This window comes from Phaseolus vulgaris, chromosome 11, assembly GCF_000499845.2.
Source record: "Phaseolus vulgaris cultivar G19833 chromosome 11, P. vulgaris v2.0, whole genome shotgun sequence".
In the NCBI taxonomy this organism is placed as follows: domain Eukaryota; kingdom Viridiplantae; phylum Streptophyta; class Magnoliopsida; order Fabales; family Fabaceae; genus Phaseolus; species Phaseolus vulgaris.
Window position 1 is genome coordinate 41,873,321 of NC_023749.2, and position 25,423 is coordinate 41,898,743.

The following is a 25,423-nucleotide window of genomic DNA, read 5'->3' on the forward strand; positions in this document are numbered from 1 at the left end:
ACTTATGAATATCAGCTAACGTAGTTCACTTAACAATTAGCAACCCTAATCAGCTAACGTAGTTCACTTAACAATTAGCAACCCTAATCAAATGACTGCATAATGTGATTAATAAGAACTTACGACTAGTTCATCAAACATTCAATTGAACTTAAAAGCCTAACCGCACAACTTGTTTGAAGAATATTGTTAATTTTTTTCAAGATGTGAATCAAGTCTAAAGCTTGAATGACATTCCAAAACCCTAATCTTAAATGATTATTTGACTATAAGTTATTTAAAGAGAATCACCAAGATTGTTTCAACATTCATCCCGTCAGTATTTCGATCATTTCAACTTTATTCAAGTATTATCCGAGCATTCGAGTTTGACCACTGTAATTCGGTCGACAATACAAAATAAAAATTCATACACATTAAAAAAAATATTGCATAAGTTAAATAAAATTAGTTAAATTGTTTAAAGTTCTCAAAGGTGAATTCAAATATCTATAAAGGGTCAAACAACTATTCCAGAGAGTATTCGACCTCCTCATTTGCCTTGGTTACACCGCCACCTTCATCTTGGCCTTTCTCTTCTTCATCTCTCTCGACTGGGACCAACTCACCATTGATGACGTCTTTTGTATAATCGTAGCGTTCGTCATCAATAGGGGTTCCATGGAAGAAAGCAGCTTGTCGTATCCCTTGGGTTGAATCTGTCATTTCCAATTCGGAGGAGGAATGACTGATAATATGCTAATTCTTCAGCAATAGCTTTATGTTTCACCATTGCCTCCTCCTCGGTCTTCACCCGCTTGACGTCTTTGTTTAACAACTCAGCCTCTTTGGTCTTCAGCTTGACTTCCAAAGTAGAAATTTTACCTTTCCCGTGGTTTTGGGAATCATAAATTCTTTCCCTTAGCCCTCAATTAGGTGTCTATTCCGGTACGTCTTATATAATTTCACATATCATTTAGGATTCGAGATCAATGTCAATTTAAATACATCTTCGTCCTTTAATTCACTAAGACGCCTTTTAAGAACAAAACCGTGACGAAACTCAAAATTTTCAGAATAGACAATATCTCAAACACGGTGATTGATCTTAGCGAGTCTATCACATGCCGGAACAATATGCAAAGGACAAACTATTCTTTTTCTTGATAATTTGAATTTATTTTTATAAATTTTAAAAAAACCTTTAATTATTTTATTTCTTTTTTATTTTTCTTCAACTTATTTTTTGTAATTTCTTTCCTATTTTCTTTTTCACGCGCTTACTTTTCATCTCTTTATACTTTTCATCTCTTTATTTTTTTTCCCTTTCCCATCAAGAAAAATCTGAGTGAAATTGGGAGAATGAATTTTTTTCATATTGAATGTCATGCGAAAATTTTGTATTTATTTATTTCCTTTTCAAATGCATATAAATTTTAATATGGTTTCACCTATTTAATTTCTAAGAGAGATAAACGATGATGCGAAAATTTAATGATGGGTAAAATGAGAAATTTCTTCTATACAACTTTAGTGATTTATTTTAATTTTAAATGAAATTATGTCATAAAAAGTACATTTATTTGTGTAGATGGATTATTTTTCCTAGTATGGTTGAAGATCACATTAGCTACTAAAATATAATCAAACTAACTCATACAAATAAGACAAAAATCTTAATTCATATACCAACTTTTAGAATTTGGTTCAGGTGTTTAATAACCCTATTTATAAGATGTACCATATATACAAAGGGAACGAATTTTATTGACATTTATTAAGTAAGTTGTGTTTTAGTAAATCCTTTCTCCGAGCAATTAAATATTTCACATTATTATACAGACCGATTATAAATTCTTTCTCGTACGTTTTCTTTTTCGACATCACCTATGTGTATGGTTAGTAGTTCAACTTAGTTAATGTTTTTCTTTCAGTTTTCTAAGAGAATTGTTGAAAAATGTACTCTTTTTTCTTTAGAACTAAGCCGAACGAAACATGTCTAAATATTTGTTTTTAAGATCTAAACATCTTCTGAAATCTCCCATTTCTGTTATCTCTAATGCATTAACAGATTTTTGCATGCAGTGTTTTTATATAGAATGTCTCATCTAGGTGTCTTCTTTTTTTAGTATTGATGCAATTCCGTTTTGAAATTCCTTAGAAGTAGTATAGTTTATAACTTTTGGCAGATTGGTGTACGTTGTAGTTGTAAATTTTATCAACCAAAGTTTTATGAAATAGTATGGTAAACTCACGAGACTTATTTGTTAAACAGATAGAAACTTAACAAATATGCATATGGGAAAAATGGTAAGAAAGACGTGTTGTTGAATACATTTATTTATTATTATTTTTATTAATTCTATATTATATATATATATATATATATATTGATGAATCTTTTAAGGAGGGATTTCCATCAGAGATTCAACAATAATGAGACATAAGTTAAACCCACATAAGATGTTGACATTATCTCCAACAAGAGTTCACAAGTCTTTCTTTCTTGTATGTTGCTTAACTTCTCATTTCTAGCTAGTTAATGTGAGACTTAGACTCATACTTAGATTCCTAACAATCTCTTCTCCCAAGTGTGAGTCTTTTCGACGTTGGTACACCTCCCTCAAGCGAAAACATTTTAAACTATGAGTACATCCTCACTCTTTTACTTATACTATTATTCATCATAAAGGATACACTTACTTGAAATTTGTATCAGGAATACTTTTGATACAAGGACAACTCTTATATTGTACTCGTTCGAGCCGATCACAAAGACAAAGTATCAACTCTGATACCAATGAGACATGAGTCAAACCTTCATAAGAAATTGACACCATCTAACCAAAAACCTTAAGGCAATGAGTTTATGCGACACACATTTTAATTAAATTTATCATTTATATATATGTATATATAAATCATTATTAGTTAACAATTTTTGTTATATATATATATATAACATTTATCCTAATGATAAAGTGCTTTAATTTGATAAGAAACTAAATAAAATAATAAAGTAAAGTTTTGAATTTGTTGCTTAAAAAAAAGCCCAACTAGAGATAAAAAATTTAAATTTTATGTTGTTTTTGCTTGAGTGAGAATGTTTTTGTATGAGAAGCAAGGTTTTGTTTGAGTAAGATTTCAATTGCACGAGAAGACTCACGCTTGATTGAAAACTCAACCAAAATCAAGTTCAAGCACACAGTCTCATTTTCATTTGAGTGAGGGACGCTTGGATACTAGCCGAGCTTTGAATCAAACACATTTTGTTGTAGATGTGTAATTATATTCTGACACTCTAATTATATTTCTTTGAATATCCATTTGGACCCAACAATACTCTTGCACCCAGGTGGTCTTACCAGCTTTGAAATGTCATTCTTTTGTAGTGACTTCATCACCTCGTACATGGCGAAATCCACTTGTCTCCATCAACATTAGCAATTACTTAATGAAAAATAGTTGGTTCAAACATCTTCATCTTCTCTACTACAACTAGCGCATAGGTAAGTGTACCATTTGACCCATATATCTCAAGTTGTCCTATCTTCCTTTGAGACCTTTGAACAATAATTTAATGATTTGATGACTGTTGTAGTAAATCTTCTAGACGTTCGGATCCATAGTTTTTAAGCTCCCTAGGTTTATCACACGTTTCTTTTAAGAGAAAACTACACATGTTTCTACACTCTCTCTAACTCTCCGACCATACTTCCGTATGCCTCCTCAGACTTCTTCAACATAACAAAGTCGTCATCAAACATGGCATTTTTAGTGACAATCTCCTATTTCAAAAGGTTACCTAATCCTGAAGCCTTTCACTACTACAAGAAATTTGCTATGCTATTACGTATTGATAATTATTTACGAATTTGGATCAAAAATAAAAATGAGTAGGAATGAAAATAATAATAATTTTAATATTCGTAGAGAACTTTATCTACACCTAATTTACCATTGGATTTTTGTCCGTAGGTAATTCATAAATAACGTTGTTTTACCTACAGGTTTCTGTTGTAGGTAATTGTAAATTTTCTTGTAGTCCTGGATCTTGGTTAAAGCTTACCATTGTCTACATGATAATATGCTAGACACTCAAAGACCTTCAACGTTGTGTACTCCGGTGGCTCACCTGATCATACCTAAACTTGAGTTCTCCATTCAATGGCAATGGATGGAGAACAATTGGAAAATAGTTCACTAGATAGCACACCATGATCACAACATCACCCTAATAAAGTATATTCCAAACTAGAGTATGATAACATGCTCTTTATTCTCTCCAACAAAGTCATGTTCATCGACGTCTGTAGTTTGGAGTGAGTTTGACAAACAAAGGCCTTACAATACCTTTAATTATCTCTAAAGAAGTTGTTAAACTCCTTAGAGAAGAATTCCAAAACATTATTAATCCTTAGACGCTTGGCCATTTTCTCAGTTTAGTTAAGTATTAGAAAGGTCCAATGCTTAAACATCTTAAAGGACTATGATTTTCCATTTTATCATGAATACCCAAGTGAACCTTAAGTAATCATTGGTGATTAAAAGTACCCAACACCTTGAGCAATCTTTGTAGGAATTTTGTAGATATATAAGTTGGCATCCTTGGGCTCAATTGGGCCTTGATCTGGGCTTGAAAAGGTCAACTAAAAATTCTAGGAGGCATGATCAAAATTTGTCCAAGAGAGCTCGGAAGCATGTAGTCTCACACCATGTGAAAGATGCCTTTTCTAGGCTAATTGAGGTGTTTGTGTAGCTTCACATTCAACCCTGGACGTCACTTTTCCTGTCTTTTAGTTCTAGATCCCTTGGTTCATAAAGTGCAAGAGGCTTATACATCTACAAATAAGACCCATTGTCTTCTTGTTCTTAGGTCATAACATAACATGTGAGTAATCTTTTCCTCATTATCTCCAAGGAATACTATTTGGGAGAGGAAAATATAAGCTTCTTTTGAAGCTTGGAAAGCTTTAAGAATTTTTTTCTTTCGTTACTTGGGGAGAAGTTGCTTTTCCATCAGGTCTCCTCCCTTTGGCTTCCTACTGTTTTGAAAAATGTCTAACTCTCTAGCCGACATGTGTCCTAGACTCATGTTCCAAATTGTTGCACTAGGCGAGGCAGTAGACGATGTTAAGTAAATGCAGTCCCAAAAACTTAAACAAATTCCCCTTGAAGGGAATACAAGTTATCCTTCCTTGAGCCCTAGATAAGTGTATCACCCTTCCCCCCTTCGCTTGAGTCACTCCACCTTCCATTCTACATCTAAAATCCTTCATATCCAAAGTTCCAATGGATATAAGTTTTTGCTAAGCTTCAGGACATACTTGAGGTTGATTAATGTATGAATGACGCCATCATGAATCCTTATCCATACAGAGCCAACACCAACCGTCTTGAAAGAAACGTCATTTCCCATTAAAATGTTTCCATCGTCCACCAACTTGAACATGAAAAACTAGTCCTTCCTATGAGTGATGTGATAGAAGCATCCAAAGTCCAACACCCACCTATCAAACATTTGTTGTCGTGAAAAGACAATTAAAACCAATTCATTGTTAGACATCTCCTATTTCATATGCTTGCAATATATACAAATGTCCTTCTAATTAGCCTTGATCTTCTTCTTAATTGTCATGTCTTTCTTGACAATCACCAACCTAAAAGACAATGCATGCTCAACTTTCTCAATAGATGAAAATATTGCATATAGAGACTTGACTTAAGTTTCTCTAATGTGAAGCAATCGTCACCTACACTCAAAGAACTTACCAAGTTCTCGTAAGGTGGGAGAAAGGCTAATATAATTATTGTTGCATCTTCATCATCTACCTTGACTTTTATGTTATAAAGCTCCATCAAGATTAAATTGAGTTCATCAAGATAAGCTTTAAGTGACCGACCCTCCTTCATATGAAGTCCAAAAACCTTCTCTTTAAGAGAAACTTTTTGAAAATGGACTTTGTCATGAATAGATTCTTCAACTTCAGCCACACTGCCCTAAAGGTCTTCTCCTTTGCAACCTCATAAAGTACCTCGTTTGATAATGACAAAAGGATAATCAAATGAGCTTTTTTCTCTATCTGCTCCAGCATGTGCCTCTTCTTTATTGAACAATGATGCCTATACCCCTTGCTTCTTGAGCAAGGCTTTCATCTTGTTCATCCAAAGGGTGAAACTATTCATCCATTGAATTTCTCGATCTTGGAAGTGATAGTTATTTGATCTTGTTATAATCTTAATGATTAACAACACATATAGATAAAAAAATTAGCTTTGATGCCAATTTCTGGTGCACTTCATGACAAAATAAGCACCGAATCATAGGAAAATGAATGTAATGTAACAAAGCAAAAATGGTTAAAGGAGTCATTAGCTAGGATAGAAGGTGAGAAACACTTGGGGTAAGTGGCAATGGATCTCAGGAGAGACTCAAAGCCTAAAATAACCAATTCCAAATTGAAGGATTTCTATTGGATGGTGGAATAACCTTATAGGTCGTGCTGATAAAAAAAAAAAAAAACTTATTGGGGTGTCTTCTTTTGTGTCGTATTGTTTTTTTTTTTTTTTTTCTGTTCTGAATCTTTTGCTTTATACTCTTACATACGTTGTTCCTTGAATCCAAAAAGTAATGTGGAATTTCAATATTCATTGATTTTCATTTTTTTTTCTTGTGATCTCATTACACACATTTTAGAGACGAAAGAACAAAGGCACAAAACAAGATAGAAAGAGTGAATTCATCTCTTATTATTATTAAGTCATGCAAAATTACATTTCTTTATTATCAACGACATAACAATTCTTATATAGTTGATAAACATAAACATTACTAGATGATTTAAATCAATAGACATTAGTAATCAACAACATGCTTTATAAGAGAATCTAAATTATTAGACTCTAAACTCTCTCCTCTTATAACGTAATTCAGTACACAATCCAATATCCAATTTAATAAACGTTGAATTGATTTGATAAGTCAAGTTTAACCTTCGTACCTTTTGTCTGTACTTTTATATTTTCTTATTTTATTTATTTTAATAATATTCTTTTAAATATAATAAAGAATATGACGACATCTTTTCCTTTGTTTTTAAATAATAATAATTTAATCTTTTAAATATAATAAAGAGTGTGATATTTTTTTCAAATGGTGATAAATTATACAAATGAGAAGGTTGACTTCAGGAAGCTTACAACTAAGGGTTGACTTTGTCATGAATTTGTAACATCAAATGCTCTAGACCAAAACAATTAAAAGTCTGCGTCACAAATCAAAGTCAAGAGAAGTGAAATGAGATATTTCTTCTATTGGAAGGGTGTGAAATCTGATCCTAAAGTTCAGATAGTCTAGGATCTACGTTAAAACTACTAAATCATAATTTGTTCTTAAATGTATAAATTTATGACAGTTTTATCATTAAAATAAAGAAAATATATAATTAAAACTTTATAATTTAATGTCAAATTAATTCTTAAAATATATAATATAATTTTAAATTGGTCCTCAAATATAATTTAATGAAAAATTAATCTTACAAGATTTAATTACACAATATAATTGCCACAATTTTTTATACTTTTAAAGATTAAATGAAAAAAATTATTTTTGAACTAGCCGAAATTGTAGGAACTAATTGAAAGAAATAATAGGAAGCAAAAGATTGTAGCAACTGATCGAACGTAATTGCACAAAATTGCAAAACTGTTGAACTAATCTTATTCATTTGATTTACTTCAATAATATATAATAAAATTACAATTACCGGAAACTATAAAATAGGAATATTAACCGTCCTATAAACTGACCATTAATGCAATAATAACGGTATAATAGTTTAAGGATAATAAAATCAGAATTAATAATAATAAAATCAGAATTAATAACCAACATACTCCCTTAATTCTGATTTGGAAGAACTGCCCAACATATCTCTTAACTTAATGAAAATCTGCAATCTGATCTTCTGATCTGCAGTATTCCAATTTGATTATGTTCTTCCCAACTTGGTCTCGCAGGAAGTGATATCGAATATCAATGTGTTTACTTCTTTGATGAAAAACTAGATTCTCTACCAGATTAATTGCAGAGATATTGTCAACATAAATCTTAATTGGAATATTTAGATTAAAACCAATTTGAGTCATGATATTGTTTTTCTCAATCGACATCAATTCTTTATTCATAACCTCTTGCCATTTGATTTGAGGTGTTGAATGACATCTGCAAGTCTCACAGGTTCTGATTATGCAAGAAAAACAAAGTGAACTAAATCTCCATTGTCATCAACTTCATCATCAAGATTTACTTCACAATCTTGAAGGTGTACAAGTTGTCGTTGCTGCCTTTTTGGTCGCTCCATCATAGTTGCAATTGGAGCTACAACTTCAGATTGAATTACAACTTCAGGTTGAACTGCAGGTGCTTCAGGTTGAATTGCAGGTGCTTCAAGAGTGACTCCATCTTCCACATCATCGTTCAAAATGTAAATATATCGTTTTTTTGAATCCATTTCAGTTGTTGCATTCCATTGCCATTCCTCATCTTCAACAAATGTAACATCACGACTAACAATCACCTTCTTTGTCATTGGATTGTACAATTTGTATCCCCCATGCTTATATCTAATGAAAATGGTCTTCTCTGCCTTATCATCCAACTTCGATCTTGCTGTCTTGGGGACATGCGCATAAGTAATTGACCTAAATACCTTCAAGTGCTGCACATTGGGTTTGAATCCGCTCCATGACTCAATCGGAGTTGTGTTAGGAACACTCCGAGTGGGTGATCTGTTTATCAAATATACCGCACATGTTACGGCCTCACCCCAAAAATAATTTGGCATACCTTTCGCTTTAAGCATGCTCCTCAACATGTCCATGATTGTTCTATTCTTTCTCTCGGCAACTCCGTTGTGTTGAGGTGTGTAGGTTATGTTATGTTGCAACCCAAGTTCTTCACAGTGCCTCTTGAACTCATTAGACTTATACTCACCTCCTCCATCACTATGCACCATCTTAATTTTTCTGTCACTCTGTCTTTCAACAAATGCTTTAAATATTTTAAAGCAGTGAAATACCTCATCCTTGCTTTTCAATAGATAAATCCAGGTTTTTCTAGAAAAATCATCAATAAAGGTTAAAAAATACTTATTACCTACAATTGATGATATGTTCATCGAGCCACAAACATCTGTATGAACAAGCTCCAAAGGAAATTTTGCACACCAAGGCTCCTTAACAAATGGTATCCTGTGATTCTTTCCAAAAATGCAAGCCTCACACAATTGATCAGGGTGATGAATATGGGGTAAACCATTCACTAAATTTCGTTTGGAGAGATTTTCCAAACTCTGAAAATTTAAGTGCCCAAAGTGTAAATGCCATAACCACGATTTATTATTGCATTCAAGCACTTGAAATCATCCATATGAATATCTACGGGAAACATGCGGTTTTTTGATAAAAAGGTTTTAAGAATCAAATTACCTTTTTAATCAAAAAGTGAGAATTTATTTTCAACTATGTGCATCACGTAACCCTTTTCGGCCAGCTGTCCCATACTCAACAAATTACTTTTCATATCAGGTACATAGAAAATATCATAGATGTACCTGTGATCACCATTCTTCAATGTGATAAGAATTCGCCCTTTTCCAGTCACCAGAACGAACCTGCCATCACCGAATTTTACTTTTGTGCGAAATGAGTCATCCAAATCTGCAAACAGCTCCTTCTGACCACATATATGATTTGTGCAACCTGTATCCAAATACCAAGTCTGATTGTTTGGAGCTTCATTTGATGTGGCTTCCATTAGTACTACATGATCCTCTTCATCTTGTTCGTGAATACTATCTTCTGGAGCACAAATGACAGCATGATTATCACCTTTGGATCTGCACTCATTTGCATAATGGCCGCGTTTATGGCAGTTATAACACTCCACATTTGATTTATTATAAATGCCTCCTCGTTCTCCACAACCACGTTCTTCGCGCCAAGAGTTATTTGAACTTGGAATGTGATTGGAACCAGTGTTGTTTTGCTCAGCGCCTCCATGATTCTGGCCACCACGACCTTTACTACAATAAGTACCATGTTTATAATAGGAGATACCAATTGAGGCTTGTGCTTGTAAAACCTGTTCAATTGGTTTTTGAATCTTATTGTCATTCATCCGCTACTCATGCGCTCGTAGGGAACCAGACAATAACCTTACTGTCATTTTTGAAATGTCATTGGCCTCTTCAATTGCGGCAACAACATGTTCAAATCTGGGAGTTAAAGATCTCAAAATCTTCTCCACCTTTTCCTGCTCTGAATGTGTTTCGCCATTGGTCTTCATTTGATTGGTCAAGGCAAGAACTTTATTTATATAGACATCAACCGTCTTTGTGGTTTCCATCTGCAACAGTTGATATTGGCGTCTTAGGGTTTGAAGACGCACCCTCTTTATCTTTTCATCATTTTTATAATTGGTTGACAAAATTGTCCAAGCCTCACTGGCAGTTGTTGCTCCTTCTATCTACTCAAACGTCTCGTCATTCATCCCTTGATGGACGAGATACAAAGCCTTATTGTCCTTTTTCTTCTGATCACGATGCGCTACTCGTTGCACCTCAATTGCATTATCACCTAATGCAAACACTCCACTCTCAACGACATCCCAAAACTCATGATAATCAAACAAAACTCTCATTTGCACACACCACCGATTGTAATTTTTTCCATCAAGGATAGGGACTAATAATTGGGTAGAGTTCATGATAACAGACTGGCTCTTGATACCTGTTGTAGGAACTAATTGAAGGAAATAACAAGAGGCAAAAGGTTGTAGCAACTGATTGAACGTAATTGCACAAAATTGCAAAACTATTGAACTGATCTTATTCATTTGATTTACTTCAATAATATATATATATATATATAATAAAATTACAATTACTGGAAGCTATAAAATAAGAATACTAACCGCCCTATAAATTGACCATTAATGCAATAATAACGGTATAATAGTTTAAGGGTAATAAAAATCAGAAATAAAATCAGAATTAATAACCTACAGAAATACGTGCATAATAAAACTTGTATATTTTCACATTATTTTATGTTAATGTATTATAAATACAATTATATTAATTATGATTTTATTTATTTTTTAAAATAAAATTATTTATCTTTTAAAATTTGTAATTAAAAAGAATACATCATTTACAAACATAATAATGGATATCACCTACTACAACCTCATTTTTCTTTGTCATATCTATTTTTTTTTCTTCCATATCACACTATATATATTATAAATAGGAGTAAATGAGAAAATTAATTTGTTTACATTGTACCTGTAAGGACAAAGAGGGACCTAGATAGTACTTGGAACTAGTTATACAATTGTTGACGTGTTAGTAATCATTTGGTTTCTTCCTTCAAGTCTCCTTCTCCAAATGTTGATGCTCGACTAGAGGGTGACCTGAAAAAAGTACTTCGACGCTAAAGTAATTACTATGTATTTAGAGTGTATTTTGTAAAGCTGATTAAAGCGTACCTTACACCTCCGCAGAGAGTTTTATTTATAGTGTTGGTTATGGGCCCTTGCCATGATGGGTCGAATATCAGTTATTGACGGATATGCATAACAGGGAGATATATTGGTATATTGGAATGTCTGGAGATTTGTAACATCTTTCAGTTAATCAATATTTAGTTGATTTGTCGGAGATATTTCCCGCATATTTCAGGATATGAATGTAACTCATTAAGTGTTATTGTAACTGTTGTTATTGTTATTTAATGCATGACTTGATGTGTTTTTTGACTTAGTCGGTCGGTCACCAAACTCGACCGACCGACTAAAATAGATAAAACTGTGCCTATTTATATTTTCAGAACCAAAATAATCATTTATCCATTACTGATGTATTACCTTTTGCACTATGAACACGTCGTGTCATTGATGCAAATAAGATTAGGAAAATAGAAAATGTACATAAGAAAAAATCATTTTGAAGTGAATTGAGGGATGACGGAGAAATAGAGCTAATAAGAAGATAAAAGAAAGTTGATAAATATAATCAACGAGAAAATAAAAATCAACTAGTGCTTACTTGATGGCAGAGTTCAAAGCAGAGGAACTACCATTGATGAAATGGCTAGGAGGATGCAGGCAGGGACTAGAGACTATCTTTTACATACTTTTAAAGTCTTCACCTAGTTGTAGAAATTAGAATAGAAATTTCAATTCTTATAAGTAAAATGGGTCTCAAGTATGACCTGACGTGATTCTGCCTTAGTTTGTGTTGTGTTTATTCCTAGGACTAATATTCTGTGGATGTTTCGTAATTGATGAAATACTTGTCTTAATTACGGTGAGAAAATCAGGTTTAGGGTTACTCATATTTTTCGTGAAGGCAATAGGTGTGTTGATAAGTTGGCAGATTTATGATTTCCTCATAGAGAATCATTTCATTATTTCATTGGTATAATAGGCTTCCATCTAGTCTATTATTAGAATTCTTTATGAATAGGTATAGTCTACCTATGTATTGTTTTTGTTAACATATGGGTTTTGGTCTAGTCTCCCCATATTTTTTTTTCTTATTTTTTAATCCTACTTTTTCATGTGATGACAGATGAGTTTTGTTACTTGAGGTATCAGTCTAGCTGAGATGTCAAGTTGCATAGTCATGCCTAACATGAAATTTTATATAAAGAAAATAAATTGGGTCCCAAACATTGGACCAAGTAGCATAGGATTTGGCCTTGTATTTGAACCTTTCATAGTCTAGGGTTTGATTAGGATTTCTAGAAACCTACCTAAGGTTTAAATTCGGCTCACTTGGTCCAATATAAACCCTAGGTCGGTCATGGCATGAGAGTGGGCACTTAATGGTTGTGTTACACATTAAACACATGTTTAATGTGTTTACTAACCGACATATGGGAGAGAAATTCAAATTTGAATTTCCCTTTTCCCTTTTGGCTTCATTTTATCCCGAACTTATGCTTATAAATTGAAGGCTTGTGTACTTTAATTTTTGATCAAATTGAATAGAGTTTATGTGGTAGAAATTGATAGTCAAACTCTACTTCTTCTTCCTTCTTTTTAGGGTAGACGTCTAGTTTGATCTCCTCCACCATTTTTACGTGATCAGGTCTCACCTATCACTCTCCACACACCTCACAACCACTCCAAACTCCATAGAACTCCTAGAGTTCTTCATTAGCTCCAATTTCTTCATTGCTTCTACCAAAGTCTTTAACTCATCTACCAAACTTTGAAGAAGAGGCTCCATCATGTGGTATCTAGAGCCATGGTTCAAAATAATGCAATTTGACTACAACAAATTCTTAATGTATACACTTGTTTTAAGAGAGAGAAAACATGACACTAAATGGAGAAACTCAAAAATGAAAATATGAAAGTATTGGTGTTGTCATAACTATTTCCTACAATTTTCAAGTCCTTCACATGGTTGACAGGAAAAGAAGCATACCTTTGTTGGTTCACTTTGTAATTGATCTTGGGAGGAGGTGCTACTATCAATATATTTTTCCAGTAAACAAAAGAGATGAAAAAAATCATATTGAATTAAAAGATCATTAAAGTAAGTAAAACTGATTTCAGTTTAAACATAAATGTTTAGTCACTATATAGTACGAATAGAAGTTAATTCATGATGAAAAAATTAAATTAAATTAATTCATACATTTAAAATAATAGTTTCCGATGTTAAAGCATGTGATATTCATGTTAAGTAAATGTAACTGAGAAAGAAACGGTAAAGAAAAGTTGACACAAATTATTAGGAGCAACAACATGGAGTAGAGTAGTGACTATTTCTAAATATAGTGCTAATAGCCAACATTTTCCTTTTTATAATTAACAACTCTTTATATTTATGAATTGCAAAGAAGTAAATATGTTGCTTTTAAGAGTGTGGTGGACCAACCTAACTGTGAATTTTATATATAAAAAACAATTTATTTCACAGTATACAAATAATAACTTTTAATTAATTAATTGGAAGAGTTTTTTTAACAACTGAAACAAAGTTTACTTATGTAATCTCTTCTTTGAATTAGAACTTATAACAAAATTTTAAATTTAAGTGTTTCACTGACTCCTTCATTCTATAAGTTTCACAAAGTTATTTTATTTTAAAAAATTATTTTAAGATAATAATTTTTTTATCAATTAAATAAAAATAATGTTGTTGAAATATTTAATTATTTTATTATATCATATTTTTTAATTATTATTATTACTTATTTAGTAATTTTGTGCTTTATTTTATTAGAAAAATATAATCTTTCTTTCATGTTAATTGATAATATTTTCAGTTAACAAGACGTCAAGTTTGTTTACTATTTTCAATTGTTGAGAGATGTTTCAATATTGGATTTTAAAAAATAATAATTTTGTTTTTAAATATTTTTGTATCAAAATTGATTTTTTTTTAAAACTTTGGAATCATATAAAATATTTAAAAAAAGTGAGGACAAAATTGCATTTTTTCAAAAAATATTGGGACCAAAATGGTGATTAAGTCTAAAATATTTTTGCATTCCTTTTACAATATTTAATTATTTATTGTGTCATGTTTTTTTTAATTATTATTATTATTATTACTAATTTATGATCTGTGTGCTTGATTTTATTGAAAATTGAAAAGTTTCATTGTTAAATGATAATTTACTTAAGTTATCAAAATTGTGTTCACTCTCTTTCCATAATTGATATTTGTTCTTATATTCGAATCTAAAAAATAATAAATTTGCTTTTAAATATTTGTCATCAATTACCCTTTTACTATATTTAATTGTTTTATTATATTTTCTTTTTTAATTATTATTATTATTATTATTATTATTACCCATTTAGAATTTGTGTGTATGGTTTTCTTTGAAATTGAAAAGTTTGGTACGGTGTTAAATGATAATTTGTCGAGTTACCAAAATGTCAAGTTTGTTCACTCTCTCAATCGTTGATATTTGTTCCAATATTTGAATATAAAAGTAGAAATGAATTTTTAATTATTTTTGCATAAATTATCCTTTTACAGTATTTAATTATTTTATTGTATTGTGTTTTTTAATTATTATTATTACTATTATTATTACTATTACTATTATTATTATTATTATTATTATTATTACCACTCATTTATGGATTTATGCTTGATTTTATGCGAAACTGAAAAGTTTTGTGTAGTGTTAAATAATAATTTGTTGATGTATCAAAAGGTTAAATCTTTTCACTCTCTTTTGATAGTTGAGATCCATTCCAGTAATGTTAAAATATATTTTAGATTTATGATAGTATTTATCTTTTTTAAAGATAAATGTTTTGTTCTATTTGTTTCACACACAAGTCAATAGTAGTCTTCATGTTAAGGTTCAAAAATTATAAACTCATATGTTATGTCGTTCCTAATGATATTAGTCCTAAAAATTAAATTGAATATGATGATCTCAAAAACAAATATATTGATTAATGAACAAACATTTTCTAAACAACAAAATTATGATAATACATGTTATTTTGTTTGAAAATTTTATTATAATAATTATTATTACTTATATTATTTATTATTATTCTAAAATTATATAATAGTAAATTCTCAAATATATTGAAGATGGATGTAAAACTTCTATAGGTTAAACTACTTCGAAACTACTGGAACATAATTAAATAGAAACCAATTTTAAAAACAAAAAAATATTAGTTTTTATAGTGACTAAATTAGATACTATTTAGAGACTAAACAAATTATTGATATCTAAATTAATTTATATTATTGATAAATAGTTTATAAAAGGGTATCTAATTAGCTATCTAAGTTTTAGCAACCAATTATTTATATTCTAAAGTTGGTATCTAAAACCTTGGTATTAAATTCTAATTTAGAAATTATTTATGAATAATAGAAATCAATTTAGATACCAATAATTTTTTTTAGTATCTAAAATAATATTAATTTTGTCAAATATAACAACTAATTATTTTTTGTCTCTAAAATTAGTTTCTATTGAATAATTTTAGTAAAAGGTGACAAAATTGTCTTTGAAACATAAGTCAATGAATCAAATAACAAAATTCGAGTGATTCTCTTTTATGAATGATTATCTTTTATGAAGAATAATTATTTTAGATTATTGTTTCTTACTTTGTCGAGATTTAAAGAAGACTTAAACTTGAACAATTTATATTTATGTTCAATATTTATGATTTGTTTGGCTGATATATATTATCATGTGATTTTTATTATGTTTAGTTTTTTTTATGCAAATATAATTAATGTTTTTTTTAAATTCATACTACTTTATATTTTTAACTATTGTTATTCCATATAATTAATATTTCATATAATTTTGTCTTTTTTTAAATGTTTTAAATTATTAACTATTGTAAAACTTATATTATATTTTATAATATCAAATTCAAATTATAATTTTTTTATATTTTTTTAATATTATAATTTATAATTGAAATTTTGTGAAAACCACATGGCATTGCACGGGTCAGGGTCAGGTACACTTTATATATGAAAGATTAACATTAAAAACAATACCTTTTTTTATAAATAGTTATTATAAAAGTTCCTATTAAAATGGCTCTAGATAGTAATCTCTTTCCGAAAACAGACAAAAAAAAAAAAGAAAAAAAAGTTGCAATTTGAATCTGCTACGGAAGAAAGACAAGAAGTACCATGTCATCACCCAGCACGTTGAACTCACCTCTATCCCTTTCTTTAGTTTCGTAGAAGCTCAACTCTTCACTCCACCTTCACTTCTCCACTCTATCTTTCTCTATGTTACTTCCGTCAATCATGGACAACCCAATCGCTGCCCAAGATTTCACCTACCTTTCCGGCTTCGGAAACCACCTCTCCTCCGAGGCTCTCCCCGGAGCTTTGCCGGAGGGGCAGAACAGCCCTCTCATCTGCCCCTTCGGTCTCTACGCCGAGCAAATCTCCGGCACCTCCTTCACCTCCCCTCGCAACCGCAACCGCTGCAGGTCAATCACAGCTTCTTTTACGCCTCCTTCTTTTAACTACCGTATATATTGATTTTTGGTTTGGTTTTGTTTTGTCCTTCAAAATATGTGTATGGAAATTTGTCACCACCATCAGAAATACCATTTTAGTACAAGTAATATCTTTTTGATAAATCGTAAACTAGAGCACACAATTAAAGTTGATGTACAAATTTTTATGCTCTAAATCAATAAAAAAGCCAATACATCAATTTCTAAAGTATGTATTAACGAAAGAAATTGGAATACATATACACCAACACTTTGTAGTTGTTTTTACTTTTTTCTATCGCATTATTTGTTATATCAAATAATTTTGTTTTACAATCAGTATTTTTCATTTAGAGATCCGATAAAATGAAACAATGTGTACAATACCATTTTTTGTGTTCGATCTTTTCCTTACATCATTCATTACATTATCAAATTCTCTGTCTTTTCTCTGCTTCCTCTCTTTCTCTGTCTTGATTATACAAAAGTGTTGCATATGTATTATTTTAAATGGTTATTAACTCTTGTGTGTTCTTCTGCCTTTGCTGGCTTTATTATTTGTTGTAGTTGGTTTTACCGGATCAAACCATCGGTGACCCACGAACCGTTTAAACCTAGAGTACCTAGTAACTGGAAAATTTTCAGTGAGTTCAACAGCTCCAACAGTTCTGCTAACCCAACTCAGCTTAGATGGAAGCCCATGGATGCACCTGATTCACCAACGGATTTCATTGATGGGTTGTCCACCATTTGTGGTTCTGGAAGCTCTTTCATGCGCCACGGATATGCTATTCACATGTAAATAATTGGTATCCTTTGGTTAATACTTTTCTTCTTTATCTAATGGGTTTTGTGCTAGTCAATCCTTTTTTTCTTTTTCCGTTGACTTTTTTGGTGGGTTAGGTTTCCTAATTAGTATAACATTTTTGTGAGCTTAAGTGTCTTAAATCACATGCACTAAAACAATATGTATTGATGTCAGTGTTTAATAGCTAAGAATTGAATAATATATGCTGTGATAAAAGTAGGGTATGATAAATTAAATTTTGAAGGTAACATCATCACTTTAATAAATGGGAAAGTGTAATATGATTTATAGGTACGCTGCAAACAAATCAATGGACAATTGTGCCTTTTGCAATGCTGATGGTGACTTCTTGATAGTTCCCCAACAAGGAAGTAAGTCACAATAACAATTTCCTTGATTGTTCAATATTCACTTAGAAACTGGTCTTTGGGGTTGCTTGCTTTGTACTTGCGGGCATATAATTCTTTCTGGACCCATATAATTTCTTTTTTGATCTATGCTCTATAAACTCAGGGTGCTTCCTTTTTCCTTTCGAATATAGAAAGTATGTTTGTTCTCTCTCTAGACCTGAATATAAAAGAAATTACCTAATTGAAGGATGTATTTGGACAAAAGCACTGGTACACTGGTACAATAATCTTGTGAGTGGGTATTTACGGTTTATATTTTCTGTGATTTCTTTCATTATAGTTGTTTTTTATTCTTGTGTATCTTATTATTATTATAAGGACAAACTGTTGTCTGCCTTTTTTTTTTAATTCTTCCATGCATTAATTTCTGCTTTGGCTTTGTGGTTAAATAAAGTTTTATTATGCTTATTCTCTGCTTCCTGTGTATCATGGCTTTTCAGAAGTATACCTTTCGCTATATTTTATTTTTTTCATATTGTCTGAAATTATAGGACTCTTAATCACCACTGAATGTGGAAGGTTGAAAGTTTCCCCGGGTGAAATTGCTATACTACCTCAAGGTTTTCGTTTTTCTGTGAATCTGCCTGATGGTCCTTCGCGTGGTTATGTTGCTGAAATATTTGGTACTCATTTTGAACTTCCTGATCTGGGACCAATAGGTATCTTCCGTCTTTTGCTCTTAAGAAATTTAAACTAAGATATTTTGTTTCTGAAAATTCAAGGTGTATAAAATTAAAAGAGAGTTTTGTTGAATTTTAAGGTGCTAACGGTCTTGCTGCGCCAAGGGATTTCCTTGTTCCTACTGCATGGTTTGAAGATAAATCCTATCCTGGCTACACTATAGTGCAGAAGTTTGGTGGTGAACTGTTTGCCGCAGTTCAAGATTTCTCTCCCTTTAATGTTGTTGCTTGGCATGGTAATTATTTTCCATATAAGGTAGGTGATTTTCTCTTCCAACATTGTTTTCAGAGAATGACTTGTGATTAAAATTCTGCTTGTTACGGGTATAATTCCTGTGAAAGAATTTATGCATCTTAATTTGGCAACTATTGTTTTTGCTTGCAGTATGATTTAAGCAAATTCTGCCCTTATAATACGGTTCTGTTTGATCATAGTGATCCATCAATCAATACTGGTATGCATCTTTAAAAATAAAAATTTCATGGCCCATTCTCTCTTTTTGTTCGTGTAAAATTGTTTGTTTTTTTTAACTTTTTGACCACTTTTGTTCTCATGTGCAGTGCTGACAGCACCAACTGACAAACCTGGAGTGGCATTACTTGATTTTGTCATTTTCCCACCCAGATGGCTGGTTGCTGAGCACACTTTCCGGCCTCCATATTATCATCGCAACTGCATGAGTGAATTTATGGGCCTCATTCATGGTGGCTATGAGGTAATATCATATCAAAATTTGACTTTTAATCACTGTTTGTTGGAAGCACTATGGTAGTATGTAGCTTTATATGGGAAAATATCAAGACTAGTTTTGTGGTTAGTTGAGTCAGAATTTAGTCTTCTCTAGTCTATGCCTAACACATTTGTTTCTTCAGGCCAAGGCTGATGGATTTCTTCCTGGTGGTGCAAGTCTCCATAACTGTATGACTCCCCATGGTCCCGATACCAAGTCATATGAGGTATGGTTTTCCCAAACAATCATGCACAATAAGATTACAAGTACAAAAAGTAAACCTCTATTCTAATGGGTGACTTGGGTCCTTTAACCCGTGATTCCGAACTAAACTGACCAACCACACATTGTCTTAGATTTGGGAGTTGTTCAGGTTGAACCTATTGGGTACCAGAGATCAAGTTCACAAACAAAAACATATTAAGGGAACGCATAATTAACACGTAAGAAAAGATAAAAGATTAAAAGAAATGAAGATTACTTTTTAGAAATGTTTTTGATGAGCATGTACAGGAACAAATACATTGATTATAAATAAAATAAAATGAATTACAGAGATGATTAACAATGAATTACAGACACATGTTAATCCATGCCACTCTAAGTTAGTTAGGCTTGTTTATATACAATGTTGCCACAATTGTAACTAACTATATATAAGAAAAATAGAAAACCTAAGGAACTAAAAGAACAATCATCTAATAACAACCATGAACTAATGCTGACACTTCAGAAGATAGATGACATCTAATCATCTATCAAATACACCAACTATATGCCACTATTAGACGATTTACCAGATAAAGAATGGATAAGGCAAAACTCAACAATTCTTCACCTTCACTTGTGTCTTCCAGTTCAGTGTTGCAGACGATTGCTGGTAGCAATCGACATTGAACAATTCCAAACACTACATTAATTTGCTCCTAGGAACTTGGTGAAGATATAAGGTACATTATCTTTTGTACTAATTTTCTCACTTCGACTAGCTCTTCAGTGCGAAGAAAAGGATACTTGACGTCAATATGTTTGATTAGTTCATGATGCACTTGATCACAACGAAGCAAATCACACTCAGACTATCACAAAAGATATTAGCCTTATGTGGAAATTCCATATCAGTAATGAAACCCTTTCAACTAGATTCTCTCCTTTATTCCTTTGCAAGAACCATATATTGTGCTTCAATAGTAGACAAGGCTACTGTATGCTGCGAAATTGCTTTCCGACTACTAACTAATGAATTCCCTATATTGAAATCATAACCACTTATAAATTGTCTTACATCCATATCACTAGCATAATACGAATATGAATATCCAACAAGAGTACACCCAGTGTTACCCTTGTAGACGATCTTGTAGACCAGGCTCATATCATACTTGTCCTTAAGATACTCGAGCATACGTTTCACCACCATCCAATGCTCCTTTTTCTGAATTAACCATGTACCTACTCACTAGACTAAGTGCTTGGGTAAGGTCGACGTAGTGCACACCATTGGATACATTAAACTCCCCACTACAGTAGCATATGAAACACAAGTCATGTATTCCTTCTTGGATTTTGGAAAAGTATTACTGGTTATAGATAGATGAATAGGCGATGTCAATGGAGTAACAATTGACTTGGGACCACTTATGCCAAAACGATCTGAGACCTTATGAATGTGATATTGTTGACTCAAAAATAACTTCTTCGGACGACAAAGCTTCTGTCATACAAAGTCCAAAATGTCGTTTCTTGAAAAACAATTTACTATTTATAGACATACAAGGTCATAAAGAACTTCTTCAGCTCCAACCGCAACCCAAAAGTAGATTCTTTATTTGCAATTTCATAAAGAATTTCATTGAGAGAGACAAGAGAATTAGGAAGAGTCTTCTCTTGAATTCTCATAAAATGACTCCTCCATGTGTTGTCCTCCAACAACGATGTGTCTAGACATCATGTTCTTTCATAAAGAATTTCATTCAGACAGACAAGAGAATTAGGAAATGAGTCTTCTTTTGAATTCTCATAAATGACTCCTCCATGTGTTGTCCCCTCCAATAGATATGTGTCTAGACATCATGTTCTTTCAATAAAACACACATCTAGATGCATCAATGATTAAAGTTATTCTTTCCCATAACTTCTCGGTGTTAATTGTGTTGGTCATCTTCTTGAAGATCTTCATGACAAAATGAACAAACAAAGGTGACTAATCTTAATCACGAATCAACCACCTATGGATGCAAAAAGGATCAGAACTGAATCTCATACCAGTTGTTGGGTATTAGAGATAAAAAAGTTTACAAACAAAAGCACATTAAAACGGATCAGAACTAAATCTCATAATTGGGTATTAGAGATAAAAAAGTTTACAAACAAAAGCACATTAAACTGGATAGTTTAGGGTATTGAAAATTAACATGTAAGGAAAGATAAAGAGATTACGGAAAATGATGATGATTCTCTATAAACCTTCTTGATGGACGCATACAAGAAAGAAAGAACATGATGATTCTAGAAACAGAGTATACATGCTCAAATAGAAAAGAGCAATACAAGGATGATCAACAACAAATTACAGGTACACGTTTATATATATAAACCTACATATCAGAATAATAGAAAACCTAACAACAATCATCTAATAACAAACATGTCACGAGCTTCAAACGATAGATGATCTCTATTAGATGCACTAACTAGACAATGCTATCAGACGATCCACTAGATGAAGAAGAGACAAAACTGAACAAACTCCACAATTAGGTTAGTTGAGTTAGAATTTGGTCACGATAGATGATTTCTATTAGATGCACTAACTAACCAGACAATGCTATCAGATGATCCACTAGATGAAGAAGAGACAAAACTGAACAAACTCAACAATTAGGTTAGTTGAGTTAGAATTTTGGTCTTCTTTAGTCTATGCCTATAACATTTGACATTTGTTTCTTCAAGCCAAGGGTTATGGATTTCTTCCCAGTGGTGCAAGGGTGTTATAGTCTCCATAACTATATGACTTCCCATGGTCGTGATACCAAGTTATATGATGTATACTTTTTCGGAACAATCATACACAATAAGTCACAAGTTTAAAAGCTAAACCGCCAATCTAATGAGTGTTCTTGGGTCCTAGCAACCCAGGAATCCGAACTAAATTGACCAACCCAAACACATTGGTTTGGATCTCTGAGTTGTTCAAGTTGAACCCAATTTGATTTGTTTCAAATTTGATGACCTCTGGTTTGGTAATGGGTTTTTTTATTTTTATGCTTGAAAGTCCAATTTGATATTTTTAATTATTTTTATGCAATTTTTCATTTATTTATTCATTTATTATTTTTAAAATTTAGAAAATTCTAAACAATTTGTAAGGTTTTGAGATTCAATGGACCAGTTCTAGTGCATGCGCTAGTCCTTCAATTTCTCTACATCTTTTGAAAATTTTATTTACATCCGTGAATGGTTGGATGCACATCCATCCTTTTCAAAATCGTTTCTTATATCCTTTAAACACAAGCTTCTTTTATAGCATCATATTTCTACATTAGACACTGAAAGATTCTTTTACCAAAGTGACGTAGAAACCAACATGCTATTAGTCCTTTTTAGAGCAAAATGCCGTGTGAAATTAAGTGAAAAATGATCTCATTATGTGCCATTTATTAAATCTTCTAGCAACCCATGTGTTGGCATTTGATTTACAGGCTACCATTGCTCGAGGTAATGATATAGGACCTTCCAAGATCACAGACACAATGGCTTTTATGTTTGAATCAAGTTTAATACCTCGGATCAGTCAATGGGCCCTAGAATCACCCTTCTTGGATCAAGATTATTACCAGTGTTGGATTGGCCTGAGATCTCATTTTACAGTTAAAACCAGAGCATGCGGAATGGACAGTAAGGAGTGAAATGGGTGCCTCACAGCTACAATTGTATCCCTAATAACTTACGATCTTGTGGTACATAAAAATAGATGTAATTATAAAATATAAGAGAAATAATACTTGTACAACAAATTGTACAAGGACTAACTAGTCTATAATCAGTTGGTTGGTTGGTTGGTTGTTGAACACGACACCCAATTGTGAATTATAAAACATTTTGTCTACAAATTTTTTTAATAAAAGAATAGATGTTGTAGAATAAAGAGAAGAGAGAAAAGATTGTAATGTAATAAATGATGAAATGAAGAGAGAAAGATAAAATATTGTGAATTATTGTTGCATCATGTTTTAGAATATGATTCAGTCGGTTATGTACAATAAAAGCTATTGGAGTATTCAAGCTCGGTTCGGCTAAGAGATGGAAAAATATGAAAGAGAACAACAGTGTGAAAGAGAGTGGATGTTTAAATCTGATTGAAGAGTTCTGAAAGATAAAGAATATAACAGAAAAAAACGATATTGTTCTTACAGTGTCGTTAAGTCATCAGATGTGGTGAATTTGAGATGGTGAATCCAAGATGTTAAGATGATAGATTTTTGTCTTGAAGGATTTTCGAGCTTTAATGATAAAAAGTTGAACGAAAAGATTCTCAGTAAAAGTATAATACTATCTGAGTAGTAAGTATCAAAATATGAGTAAGAAATATTCATATATTTATAGGCTCAAAGAGCCTAAGGTATCGAGTTTCATGGAGACATTCTGAGTTTCTTGATCATGTTGGAGTGATTATATCTATCTAAGAGCGGTTATCTTATCAGCATTACAAAACCTTTCATACTCAGCTCTATCCTCCCTTTTTCTTCACCTCCACAACCAAAGAATTAAATTTGTGTAATTTATTTAATATTTTATATAAAGTTGAGTTTTTAACAGTTTTGAGCGAATTAAATCTGGAGCAATGTTATCTGCAAGTTTTTAAACTGTGGTCGAGTTATAATTGCCAAAATTGTGAGCAAATGTTGTTGACGTGGCTGCATTTTGTAGCATTTCTTTGTCAAACATTCATAACTATTTTACTTGGGATTTTGGGTGATGTTGGGTCTCTGCATATTTAACCATGTATTGAAGGACTTAGAATAAAATAATTTTTTTAATTTACTATTAAAAGAATTTTGAAGGCTGGTGTAAATGTTTTACTTCTATAAGCTGATGCAGCAATAGGGTCTCTGCATAATGTTTTTAAGTAACAACAAAGAATTTTCAAGCTAAGTTGGCTATATTAGCTGCACTAAAAGCTTCTTTTATGCTCCCTGTCCAATGACCTTTTGCCAAAGGGAGTTTTCTAAAGATCATTACAACTCCTTCCATGAACTAAAATTAAAACCATTAAATCTTGAAAAGGCAAGCCAGGATTTTTTTAAACATTTCAGACAAACGATACAAGAAAATCATCAAATTGATTTATAGAAACCAATTTTTAGAAAACAAAATAATTAATTACAATAAATAATTAAATTAAAGACCATTTTAAAAAAAATTGGTTTCTAAATTAATTTATATTATTGTTAAATAGTTTATAAGTTGCTATCTAATTAGTTACCAATATTTTAACTATTAATTATTTAGATTCTAAATTTGGTAACAAAACCTTTGGTTGCTAATTAGATATTAATTTAGAAACTATTTAACAATAATAGAAATTAAAAATTTATTTAATCTCTAAAATGATCTCTAATTTAATCACGTAACTAATTATTTTTTGTCTTTAAAATTAATTTTTATTTCATGATTTTCTTATAACGGAATTTTCTTGCAACGGAATGAATGATTTTGTTGTAGTGAAAGGAAGCGGTTCTTTAAACTAAACTATGTTATCTCCTTATATCATGGTCCCA

At 31.6% G+C, this 25,423-nt stretch overlaps 1 protein-coding gene across 1 annotated transcript; it reads left to right on the forward strand.

Annotated features, from left to right (window-relative positions):
- The first annotated feature begins 16,557 nt into the window (after positions 1-16,557).
- On the forward strand, positions 16,558-23,755 carry LOC137821539 (homogentisate 1,2-dioxygenase). Its single transcript, XM_068626182.1, has 9 exons — positions 16,558-17,005; positions 17,582-17,812; positions 18,114-18,193; positions 18,724-18,891; positions 18,993-19,168; positions 19,298-19,367; positions 19,474-19,628; positions 19,786-19,869; positions 23,345-23,755. Exons 1-9 carry the CDS (start codon positions 16,800-16,802, stop codon positions 23,549-23,551), a joined length of 1,377 nt encoding a protein of 458 aa, XP_068482283.1. The 5' UTR covers positions 16,558-16,799; the 3' UTR covers positions 23,552-23,755.
- The last annotated feature ends 1,668 nt before the right edge of the window (positions 23,756-25,423 follow it).